Here is a 13193-nt window from a genome sequence, read left to right on the forward strand (position 1 = left end):
GATGATGATCAAAAAAAAAAAAGATTTTGTTTTCTGTATACTACTGCTGCTTTGTGTTACTTAAAAAAAAACACACATTAACAATCATTACCAGAAACTGAATCTTTGTGAATTTTTTTCATTTCGTTTCTTTCGTTCTTCCATGTGTGTGTTCTCGTGTGTGTGTAAAATGGTATGACGTTGTTGATTGAGTTATTCCTCCTGTTTGTGTGTGTCTTTCTGGTTGCCATCATCATCATCATCATCATGTGGTTTGCAAAACTTTGTTCTGTTCCTTGTTTGTGTTGTTTGTATTATTATTATTTATATTTGGGTAACTATCATAGTTCTCTTTAGTTTAATAATATATCCGCATGTATTATTGTATGTTACATATATATATAGATAGATATACAACGATTGCTTTAAATTATTCATTTCATCCGAATCATATACCCGCGAATATATCTCACAATAAAATGTTGATGATGATGATGGAATAGTAGCATTAGATGAACTGATGATACACATCATGGATTGTCTGTTTGTGTGTATATTATAAGCAACGAAAACAACGACGACGACAACGACTTTGATTTTGATTTCGCGCATTCTTTATTTATATTCAATTCGATCTGATACGATCGATTCATTTCAATTCAATTTTTTTTTTATCAAATTCATCATTATTATCAGAATTGATGTGATTATCAAACAACAACAACAAATAGCATTATCATCATTATTATAAAAAAAACGACGACAAAATCAAACAACAACAACAAAATTAACACATGGACATTATTGTATTAATATAAGCAACAGCCCGTTATGTTTTGATCACTTGCAGCAATTATTATCATGTATTTGTGTGTGTGTGTGTGTTTAAAAATTGTATATGAAATATGTCATGTCCGACATTGCCATTAAACTATCATCATCATCATCATCATCATCAACAACAACAACGAATATGAAAAAAAACATCATCTTCATTTAACAGCTAGATGGATGGATGGATGGATGGATGCTTATGTTGTAAACCATTTTATATATATGCTATACATGAATGTGTGTGTTGTGTATTTTTTTTTTTTTTTTTTTATTCAATCCATGGATGTCGTCAAGCGTTTGTGTAATGTGTTCTTTTATAGATGGATGCTTGTTGAATACAAATTTCAACAAGTAGCAACAACAAAAAAAAACCAACAACAGCAACCACAACATCTGATTATAAATCGAGGATTATTTATCAACAAAATATACACACTGTGAATGCATGTGTGTGTACCTTTGTGTGTGAGTGTGTGGATTTAAGATTTTTTGTTTTCTCTCATTTTCACATTTCTTTTTTTTCACCTCATCATCATCATTATGATTCAATCGATTGAAAATAATAATTCGATGCAATATTTTTTTTTCAATAGAAAAAAAATAGAAATATGATAACGACAACAACAAAAAACAACGAAATGACAACAACGTTATGTTATGTTTCGATTCAATAATCGACATCAATATGAAATATTTAATAAATAGACACCAAATAGTGGGTTAGTTTATCATTTTCAATTTATGATGATTTGTTGTTTTTTTTTGTTGAAAATCAAAATCATCATTCAGAAAGACGACCATAATTGAATTCATTCATCATTATTTAAATTGGCAGCAACGTGTTTGCTGAGAATGATGATGATGATGATGATGATGATTACACAACGTTGCAATTATTTGTCTGTGTTTCCAATTTCTAATCACCATCATCATCATCATCATCAATGACCACAGCCAGTGAATTATATAATATATAAATTGATTTTCATCATCATCATCATCATTATTTTGATTTGAAAATCAAACACATCCTCAATTACAATTAACACAATTGAAATCATCATCATCATCATCAGCACCAAAATTTCCTTTTTTGACATTGGATTTTTTTTTCTCACTTCTTGGCTATTGGAAATCAATTTGACAACAAACAAACAAACAAACAAAAAATGATATTTGCATAATCATACACACATCAGACGAAAAATAATAATCGGAAAAAAAATATTTAATCGAACTTTGTTCGATTAAAAATCATCATCACTAAATGATCATTCATAATCATCATCATCATCATCATCAGTTTATATAAAATTATATATTATTATACACCAAAACAGTTTATCATTCAAGTAACGTGTTGTTATTGCTGTTTTTTTTTCTTCAAATTATTTTTGTCGACAAATTTATACAGCAAAAAAAAGAAGAAGAAGAAAAAAAAATTCATCATTCAGCATCCAAATAACCACAGCAACAGCAGAAGAAGCAGCAGCTAAGAAAAAAAAATTTTTCTTTCAATATTGATCATTGATTGATTATTAATATGGATGAATGGTGATGGTGGTGGTGACGATGATAATGATGATGATGATGTGGATGATGATTATCACCATCTCACCATCATCGTCGTTTTTGTTGTTGTTGTTGTCGACAAATTTTTTTTTCTCAAACAACATTATACACACAAATATCAAATAATATAAATTGGATTGGATAACATACGATATTAAACAGTGGAAAAAAATCTATATTTTTCACTCAAAATTTTTTTTTTTTACTTCATTTTGATTTGATTCGATTTTTTTTTCTTTTTTTTTCATGTCGAATAAGGACAATCAATGTAGAAGAAAAACGTACTAAAAACATCAGCATCATACTCACGCCACATGCACCGAAAATTAAAAAAAAAAAAACTTCAGAAAAAAAAGTTTGGTTTTTTTGTTGTTGTTATCCAATAATTCGACACCATTTATTTCTTGTGTTTTTTTTGTGTTCTTTTTTTTCAATATCATCGTAAGATTTGAATTTATTTTGGTGCTGATGATGATGATGGTGGTGGTGGTGGTGGTCGTCGTCCAAAATAACGGCAGTGATGTCCAAGAAAAAGTAAAATTTAATACCCTATGAATACCAAATAACCGACAACCGACAACAACAACAACAACAACACATGGGGTATATTAATAAAAACTGGATCAACATTCAACCAATATACTCACCATTTGATTTTTTTTCTTTTGGTTTTTTTTTGGTTTTGATTTGAAATCAAACCACAAAATGAAAATGTATTGTTTTTTTTCTGTTTCGACTAATTTTTTTTCACTTTTTCGATACTAGAAAAAAAATCCAATTTTTTTTTTCATTTTCCATTCATGACTGCCATCATCATCATCATCATCAACATCAACATCCATATCGTTTTATCGAATTGCATATTTATATCATTTTTCGATACATCGATGACAACGATCTAAAAATCAATCAAACAATCAATCAATATATCTAATAATAATTTTAATATAATCGGCAACATTCATGATGATGAATTGAAACATCGGATACAAAAGTGAATTGAATAAGTAGAAAAAAAAACGCAAAAGCCAAAATCCAGTTTTATAGAAAAGTGAATGGAAAGAAAAAAAAATGACCGCAAAATGATCATCAAATGATTATTATTATTCAATCAATGATGATGATTATTAATCATTGAAAATTCAATTCAATTCAATTCAATTGATCAATCAATCAAATTTTTCTTGTCTTGTATATTATTTTTTCTTCACTTTATTTTCTTCAAAATACATCGATACATCAATACAAACAACAACAACGACGGAAAGCATACAATTTACATCGATGAAGACCAAATGGTTTGTTTGTTTATTTATTTTTTTAAAAAAATTTTGTAATCTGCTCTCTCTCTCTCTCTTTCTATGTGCTTTATAAATATCTTTCTATTTGGTTATTACATGATGGTCAATCGATGATGATTCATATATATTACATACATTTATTTGATGTGTGATGATAAACATTTTTATTTTCTTATTGACAATGGCCACTATTATGAATTGCAAATGTCAAATTCAATGACATTTACTGTTGCTATTGCTGTTGTTAACAAATTATCATCATCATCATCGTTTGTCCAGATCAATTTTAATTTTAGTCAATAAACAATAATATTAATCATAATAATAATAATTTGTCATTGACATCGACATAAACCAGATCGATTTCAATGTCAATTCTCTCTCTCTCTCTCTATCCTTTATCTATATATGTGTGTGTGCTTGTGTACATCGACAAAATTCCATTAGATTCGATCTAGTGGATGATCACACATATTCAGTTACAAACATTATTTTGACGCAAATGTTTGTTGATTAATTTTTCTCATCATTATTTTTTTTTCTATTTCATTTCTTTCCTTGTAATTCAATCGACATTTATACATGCTGATGATGATGATTTTTCTGGCTATAATTTGATTGGACTTGTGACCATTCAAATTCATTATTATTTTTATTACATATAACGGTATTAAAACTAAAACCGATTATATAATTAAAACAAAGTTGTATACCCGTTGTTGTTCCATATGTGTCATTCATTCAGATATATATTAGAGAATCAGATTGTAATGTATGAATGGTTGAATGAATGAATGATTTAAACTAATTTTCTCAATATGCTGTGATTATTGAAACATGAAACATTCATTCACGAAAAACAAAATTACATGTCGAAATGGAATGACATAGAATTTTTTTTTTTTTTTGATATTTTCGACACCATCGAATTTCTTCAACCGAACGGTGCTAATTTCAGTGTCTATTTCTTTCTTTAATATATTATTGTTGATTTCTTTTTTCCAAGGGATCAATTCAATTTAGGATTTGTTTATATTATTATTAACAGAGAAAAAAAAACGTTGACAAAAAAAAGAGAAAAGAAACGGAGAACTTGATTTCTTTATTTATTTGACAAGATAATTGAAAGAAATCTTTGGCCATTTTTCTTTGCCCTCAGATTGATATACAGTGGTGATATATTTAATTAATTACAGAATTTCAGCTCATGTGATTTCAAATTTGTTTGTTTTTTTAACCGAATTTTTTTTTCTTTTCTCTATCATCATTTTATATAAATATATAGCTTCAACGGACAATTATTTGCAAACGAATCTTCGTTCTTACAAAGAATTGATCGTAATGTCATTCATGTTGTAAAACCACCACCATTATTAACTCATCATCATCATCATCATCATCAACAAAAACAGCTGAAAACAAATCAAAATGTTTGCCATTGGTTATTGTTTGGCTATTGCATAACAATTTCAATCTTTATGTTCATCATTTCGATATCTAATGCTCAGCCAACATCTTTGTCAACACCATTGAATTGTAGCAATGCCAAACAATCTGAATTAATAGCCAACAATGCTGGTCATTCTGTTGGTTTAACATTAGGTAATCTTCATCTTCATCATCATCATCATCATAATCATTTAAATCATACATCATTATCTGACAAACAATCGGAAAAACCACCCATTATAATTGGATATTTAACCAATTTTTATGGAAGACATAGTTCAAATAGACAGGGATTAGTCATATCTGGTGCAATATCATATGCCATTGATTATATTAATGAACAAAGATCCGAGCTATTAGGTGGCCGTAAATTGAAATTATTATACAATGATACATCGGCCATATCGATCAATGGTACGGCAGCTATCATTTGGCAATGGCGTTCAGGAGCTGTTGCATTTTTTGGTCCAGAAGATACTTGTGAAGTTGAAGCAACAATTGCGGCTGCATTAAATCTACCAATGATCTCATATAAATGTGCCAATTCAGTTGTTTCGAATAAAGCATTCTTTCCAACATTTGCACGTACACATCCACCAGATGTGATTGTTGTACGTTCAGTGTTGGCATTATTACAATATTTTCAATGGCAAAAATTCGGTATTGTTTGGTATAAACGTTCGGAAAAATTTGCACCCGTAGTATCGACATTACGATCAATGGCAGCTGAAAATGATTTTGAAGTTACTGTTGATTATCCATTTGATGATGAATTTGAATGTTGTATATATCAGAAACAATGTTGTGGTAAAATTTGGTATGATCTGGTGGAAAAAACATATAAACGTACCCGTATCTATGTATTTATTGGTGGTCCATCATTATTACCACGTTTTTTATTAACATTAAAATCAAGAGGATTATTAGAGAATGGTGATTATGTTGTCATTTCCATTGAATTAGATGAAGATTATGTTAATAATAATGATCGATCATATACAATCAATCAACGTAATGATCTTCCGGAACATGAATTGAATGCAATTTATGAAGCAACACGATCATTATTGATTATAAGCCGTAGTTATCCAGCATCACCAAATTATAATACATTTGTTGATAAAGTTCGTGAATATAATAAATTACCACCATTCTGTTTACGTGATCATATGGCATTTAAACGTCATATTACATATTATGCATCATATCTATATGATGCTGTAATTCTTTATGCTGAAGCACTATCACAGGTATTCACTATTTTGACATTTTTATTTATTTATTTTTTGTTGTTGTTGTTGATTATATAATAAAAATCATAAATTCACACAAATAACCAATAATTATTTTTTTCTGATTTTTTTTTTTGAAACAGGTTTTCAAAGAAGGACTTACAGAATATGATGGTAAAAATATAGTGGAAAAAATTATTTCCAGACGACGATATCAATCAATAACAGGTGCATGGATGAATATTGATCAAAATGGTGATGTACAAGGTAATTATACCGTACTTCAACCGATATCAATTAGTTCGATCAACACATCCGATACAACGACTACGATAGCAACAGAAAAACGTTCAATAGATGGAAATCATCATCGTCGTTTGCCATTACGATTACAACCGGTTGGATTATTTGAATATGATTCAACATCAAAAAATGTTGAAAAGATCTCATTTGTTCCAACAAATCCAATTGATTGGGTACGGCCGGGACATGTACCGTTGGATGAGCCACCATGTGGTTTTGATGATACTGCCTGTGATAAAAGTAAAGATGCAAAGATTCGTGAAATAATTACAGCCATATTAATGGCAATATTTGTTGCTACTTTAATCATTATAATTATAACATATCGTGGCTGGAAATATGAACAAGAAATCGATGGTCTATTGTGGAAAATATCACGTGATGATGTGATTGTTGAACAAAAATGTAAACATTTTTCATCATCAACAACAAGCTGTGATAGTATTATATCATTATCCGATGATTATATTGTTCGTGAAAAAGATTCAACAACAAATAATAGTGATGCATTAAGCTCAAAAGATGATTATGAAATAACCTATAGAGGTGTATTGGTTAGTTTTAAAGTGTTGAAATTTAATAAGAAAAATTCTGGCAACCCTTTTGATTATCTAACACGTGAAAATAAAATGGAAATGAAATGGCTTAAAGAAATGCATCATCAAAATATCAATGTATTTATTGGTGCCACAATACATGAATTGTTTCCACATAGTGTACTATTATTATCTGAATATTGTGCAAAAGGATCATTACGTGATGTACTTGAGAATGAAGAAATACGTTTGGATGAAGAATTTCTATCATCACTTGTTCATGATATTATGTGTGGTATGTATTATTATCGATATATAGTATGATGATGATTATGCAATTTAAAATTCCATATATATTTGTTTTTTTTCCTCATTTATTTCATAATCAAAAAAAAAAAATTGTTTTCCATATATTTTACATTTGTGTGAGTACAAATGTGACTCTGTCTAGCCTGTCAGTGAATGAATGAATGAATGTTTTTTGTTCATCATGTGTGTGCGGAATTCATGATTATTATGGGAAATAGGATGATGGACAAAAAAAAAAATTTTTGTCAATTATGAAGAATTTATCAATAATGTTTCTATATTAAGACATTATCATCATTGCCTTTGAGTATATATTTAGATAAGCATTTTTTTCTTTTTCTTTCAGCGAAAAAAAAATTCGATTATTAATCACTCCGTTTGTTTATTTTTTTTTATAATTTTATTATCGATAATAATAGTAATATAATGCAAATGGTTGTTTACTTCAGATAATATAATCAATAGAAGAAGAAAAGAAATGAAATGATGAACACATGGTTCTTGGAATTTTGTGTGTTTTTTTTTTATTTTTTTCAATTTCTTCATTTCAAATGAAATGAAAAAAAAATGTGGTTGACATTTGAATTGATTGTGTTTAGTCTATTTTGTTTGATGTATAATAGATGTATAATGGTTAATTGCGTAGTTGAATCTTTTTTTTTTGTTTTGTTTATCAAATTAAATTTGTAATATTCATTCATTGAATAATAATAATTTTTCTTTCAATTTTAAATAGGTCTATCTTATCTACATCATAGTGATTTAAAATGTCATGGAAATTTAAAATCAACAAATTGTCTGGTTACATGTAGATTTGTTGTGAAATTGAATGATTTTGGTCTATTTTCATTCCGTAAAGAAGAACCTGATGCACAGATTGCATTGTATAATAAATTATGGCGACCACCGGAAACTTTAAGAAATCCAGATGTTATTGGTCCAGAAGGAGATTTATATTCATTCGCTGTTATTGTGCACGAGATTGCCATTCGAAAGGGACCGTTTGCTATAAAACTTATCAATGATGAAATATTATTTGAAGAATTGCAGAAAATTGTTGATGAAGTAAAAGCTGGTCCAACATCTGATGGCCGTATAAGACGTCCAGATACGACAATCACTGATTTACATGATGATACAATTGAATTAATGAATCTCTGTTGGAGTGAAGATCCAAAAACACGGCCAACTATTGATGCATTACGAATTATGGTGAAAAATGCTCAAAAATTTCGACCACCACCCGAAAATCTTGTTGAAAATATGGTCAAAATGATGGAAGTATATCAGAATCAACTGGAAGATCTTGTCCATAAACGAACACAACAATTGGATGAAGAGAAACGAAAAACAGAAACATTATTATATCAAATGTTACCGGAAAGTGTTGCAAGACAATTAATAACTGGAGAAACTGTTATACCGGAAACATACGAAACTGTAACAATATTTTTCTCCGATATTGTTGGTTTCACTAAACTATCGGCTACAAGCACTCCAATGGAAATTGTCACATTTCTTAATGATCTTTATTGTCTATTCGATTCGATTGTTTCTCATTATAATGTCTACAAAGTTGAGACTATTGGTGATGCATATATGGTCGTTTCAGGATTACCAATTCGTTATGAACATCATTATACGGAAATTGCATCAATGGCATTGGAAATATTGGAAGCAATCAAAACATTTCAAATTCGTCATCGTCAAAATCAATATTTACAGCTTCGTATTGGTATACATACAGGTATGTAATGTACCTTTTTTTTGATTAAATTTAGCAATAATTAATCTTGGCCAAACTAAATCCAATTATTAATTGAAAAAAATAAAATTGTTTTCAATATAGGTCCAGTTGTGGCTGGTGTAGTCGGTACTAAGATGCCTCGCTATTGTCTATTTGGTGATACGGTCAATACAGCATCACGAATGGAAAGCAATGGTTTGTTTATATCAAATTCAATCGGAATTATATCTCCCAATTGATTGATTATCATTTGAAATTGAATCGTTTTTATTTTCATTTCATTTATCATAGGCGAAGCTCTTAAGATTCATATGAGTCCAGAATGTCGTAATCTTCTTGAACCAACTAAACAATTCATTATTCGTGAACGTGGATTTGTTACATTGAAAGGCAAAGGAGAAGTGAAAACATATTGGCTTTGTGGACATGTGGATGGACCACAACTTCGTTTTGATCGTAGTAAATTCACCTATGTTGATTCACCATGGATACAGAAGGATCATAAATCACCGATTACGACAATTTTCCAGGATATTAGTTCAACAAGAAAAGGTTCACTTGTCAATCATAATGAACCGAATTTGGCTAAATTTTATAAAAAAGCTATTGGTGGTGGTGGATTGAATACGTCGTTTTCACGTCTAAAAAGTGCACACAGTAGTTCTTGTAATACATTTCGACCAAAAGTGGAAAATCATCTTAGTCCAAAAAGTATAAAAAAGAATTGGCCATTCCGTATATTTAATCATAAATCACGTTCAAGTTCAACTAATCAACCGGAAATTGAACAACAACAACAAATGAACAATATTCCAATGGTAGATACATCAAAACCGAAAAGCCCAAAATTTATAATCAAATCAACTAGTTATAATATAATTGAAGCTGTAAACACCAAGATTATTCATGATCATCATCATCATTATTCTCCTCATAATCAACCACATGTTAATCCTATTTATTCAGATAATCATCATCATCATCATAATGATGATGATCCAATCGAACAAAATGATAATACAACAAGTGATCAAGAAGATTATCATTTACATAATGAACATTGTGAAAATGATGATGATGAAATTGAAAATGAACCTTTATTACGAAAATATCGTAAATTAAATAACAATAAAAATACGGGAAGAAAAAGTAGTCTACAAGAAGAAGATGATGAAAATGATGATTGTGATAATTCATCCGATAATGGTTTGAATATGATGATGATGATGATGACGAATTCTGAACAAAAAAGGCCAAATGGAATAGTCATTTCAATTGATAATGTAGATAATAATGATGATGAAGTAATGAATCAAGTTGTTAATTCACCATATAGACAACAACAACAACAGCAGCAGCAGCAACAACAACAACAACAACAACAAGAACAAATATTAAATGCTTATCATCGTAATCAAAATCATCAAATCGATATTACATATTGAATATGACAATAACGAAAATCCAATAGATTCAGATATACCGATTTCTAGTCAAATTGCAATGTCATTTTTTTATCTCTATCCCCCTGGTTCCTTCTCCACTAAAAAAATATCACCACATATATTAAGGTGACCAAAATTGTCTTTCATCAATAATAATCATCATCATCATTGACACAGAGAAAGAAAACTATTCAAAAAGGTAAATAATAAAGTTTGTTTATTATTCATAAATTCACATAACATTTACATAGTGGAGAGATGGTGTTTTTTTTCTAACATATACACAATATACAATTTATTTTATATATTAATCTCTTTCTTTTTTATGTTTTTTCCAGAATCGTTTCACTTCTTCATGACCTGTAGGTGTGACCACCAATAATCGACGTGATGAATTCTCGAATAATATGACGCCCAGATTCTATTTTTTTTTTTGCAAAAAAAAAACAAGAAAATTGAAAGTGAAAAATTCTTTGTTTTTTGAAATTGATATCATTTTGTAAATATTTTTTTTGAGTGTGTGTGTGTGTGTAAATATAAACAAAAAAAATCTAAATTATGAAAACAAATAATGTGTAAATTTTGATAACTTACAAATGCATATTTTCTTAATGCTTCATAATCGGTTTGTGAATTGAATTGTGAATATAGGACACCATCACAGTATGTTAGACGATTACGTTCTTGTTCCCAAAGAAATATCTGATCAATAATTGTACCCGGTATAACAGTGGATCGTTTTTCCGAATACATATGTGGATGTGCATGCATCGAAAGATAATGTGTAATCTGTTTAGCTGTAATACCATTCTTGAAAGCAGTACGAACAGAATCACGTGTTATGAGGCCAACCATGAATTTTGGAAAACGATAATTCAATTCAATAAATAATGTCAGCAGGGCAATTTGTAATGGTGATTCTGGAAGAAAAACGTATGAAAATGGTTAATCTTTTTTATTCACAAAAATCAATCAGTATTGCTGTTCACCTGTGTATGCATAAACACGATAATTGGTTTCAACAACAATGAAACCTTGTCGTTTATTATACTGTTGTGTTAAAGCCATATTTGATAAATGAAAATTTCGACGAACACTTTCAAACAATCGAATCATTAATCGTGTTGGATAAAATCGGCCATCTTTACGCTAGATTAAAAAAAAAAAATTTCTTTGAAAAAGATTGAAATGATGAGTAAAACAAACTTTTCGTTGATAAACAAGTCCCATTTCTCTTAAATGTTGTAGAAATGATTGAATTGATTCGCTAAGACCATCGGTGGAATAACTCTGCAATTGAAATTGTTGACTTTAAATCAATATCACAAAAAAATAAAAACAATACTCACCTTTCCGTGTGTCAAAAAATTTAATTCGAATAAAAAACTAAGACATTCGATATAATTGAAACCAAAACTTTCAACAAGTTCAAGATATTTTCTGATGAAATACCATATTTGTAATGAAATATCAATGAGAAGAAATTGAAAACCTGATGCAGTGATGACAATCTCGCCATTATCATCAGTTTCAATTAGACCGGCATTAAAGATGACTTTTTTCGTAATCTCACCAATATTATCATTATAATCTTTTAATTTAACACCAGCCATAAAATTGAGAATGGAATCCCATCGTTTGTTGATGGAATAATTATCCAACGTTTCAATATCAGGACGATGTTTATCCACTCCAAGAGAATTGAATATTGAACGTTGTTTGCCACTAAAAATAATCAAATTGTGAATACAGTAATGTTGAAAAGAAATTAAAAGAAACTAACCCTCCAAGCCATGATGTTTGAAGACTTTTCTGAAAAGTTGTATTTAACAATCGACCTGGTAATCCAGATTGCATTGGTGTTGATTTCCATATCTGAAGTCTTGTGAGCACATCAGCAGCTTCATTGTAATCACTTGTTTGATGATATCGAAAAACAAAGTTATTTTAGCCATTTTGAGATTGCTAAAATGGACGCATACCTTATAGATTTAACCCAAGATGAAACGACAGCTTGTGGAATTGGTTGTTCAATGAACACTAAACGAAGAACAAAATTTTGAGCTAATGAAGGCAATTCACGAAAAACGGCTAAACATGCTGTCGGACATTCGTAAAGTTGATTCAATAGAATTGGATTGAATTTTTCCAGATAACTCAATAGATCAATGTTCATTTCATCGAATTCTTGCGATGAATTTTGCTCACCACTTGTTGACGGTTTATTGATTGAACTAACATTTGTCATTTTTAATTCTTTTTTATTTATCGATTATACTCGTTATTTTTTATTTATTATTATTGTCAACAAATGATAATCATAAAACTTGATGATGTTTCAGAAACACATTTTTTAAAAAAAATTCTCCGAAAAAAAATATGACAACTTGAGTCGTTCATAGACAATGTTTTTTTCCGAAGTGTTTGAAAATTATTATTTCATTCAATTCAATTCAAATCATCAAATTATAAATATTTTTTTTTTT

General features: G+C 29.2%; 2 protein-coding genes across 2 annotated transcripts; one reads left to right on the top strand and one right to left on the bottom strand.

Annotated features, from left to right (window-relative positions):
- The first annotated feature begins 164 nt into the window (after positions 1 to 164).
- Positions 165 to 11276, top strand: LOC124492247 (guanylate cyclase 32E). Its single transcript, XM_075733245.1, has 11 exons — positions 165 to 313; positions 385 to 1532; positions 2644 to 2740; positions 2832 to 2988; positions 3151 to 3683; positions 4972 to 6385; positions 6511 to 7501; positions 8252 to 9262; positions 9365 to 9457; positions 9554 to 10906; positions 11046 to 11276. Exons 5-10 carry the CDS (start codon positions 3670 to 3672, stop codon positions 10705 to 10707), a joined length of 4677 nt encoding a protein of 1558 aa, XP_075589360.1. The 5' UTR covers positions 165 to 313; positions 385 to 1532; positions 2644 to 2740; positions 2832 to 2988; positions 3151 to 3669; the 3' UTR covers positions 10708 to 10906; positions 11046 to 11276.
- mrn (general transcription factor IIH subunit 4 marionette) lies at positions 10908 to 13113 on the bottom strand. Its single transcript, XM_047055089.2, has 7 exons — positions 12690 to 13113; positions 12491 to 12622; positions 12057 to 12432; positions 11914 to 11997; positions 11697 to 11856; positions 11302 to 11627; positions 10908 to 11128 (listed from the first exon to the last, which is right to left on the bottom strand). The coding sequence occupies exons 1-7, from the start codon at positions 12953 to 12955 to the stop codon at positions 11015 to 11017; spliced, it is 1458 nt and encodes a 485-aa protein (XP_046911045.2). The 5' UTR covers positions 12956 to 13113; the 3' UTR covers positions 10908 to 11014.
- Between the last annotated feature and the right edge of the window lie 80 nt (positions 13114 to 13193).

Source organism: Dermatophagoides farinae, chromosome 1 (genome assembly GCF_024713945.1).
Source record: "Dermatophagoides farinae isolate YC_2012a chromosome 1, ASM2471394v1, whole genome shotgun sequence".
In the NCBI taxonomy this organism is placed as follows: domain Eukaryota; kingdom Metazoa; phylum Arthropoda; class Arachnida; order Sarcoptiformes; family Pyroglyphidae; genus Dermatophagoides; species Dermatophagoides farinae.

Bases quoted from the DNA above. Each gene is read 5' to 3' on its own strand.
- LOC124492247 (XM_075733245.1), top strand. The intron at 7,502-8,251 runs GTATGTATTATT...AATTTTAAATAG, and splicing joins TGTTCATGATATTATGTGTG to GTCTATCTTATCTACATCAT. The intron at 9,458-9,553 runs GTTTGTTTATAT...CATTTATCATAG, and splicing joins ATCACGAATGGAAAGCAATG to GCGAAGCTCTTAAGATTCAT.
- mrn (XM_047055089.2), bottom strand. From the start codon at position 12,955: ATGACAAATGTTAGTTCAATCAATAAACCGTCAACAAGTGGTGAGCAA. The intron at 12,433-12,490 runs GTTAGTTTCTTT...GATTATTTTTAG, and splicing joins CAAACATCATGGCTTGGAGG to TGGCAAACAACGTTCAATAT. The intron at 11,998-12,056 runs GTGAGTATTGTT...TTTCAATTGCAG, and splicing joins ATTTTTTGACACACGGAAAG to AGTTATTCCACCGATGGTCT.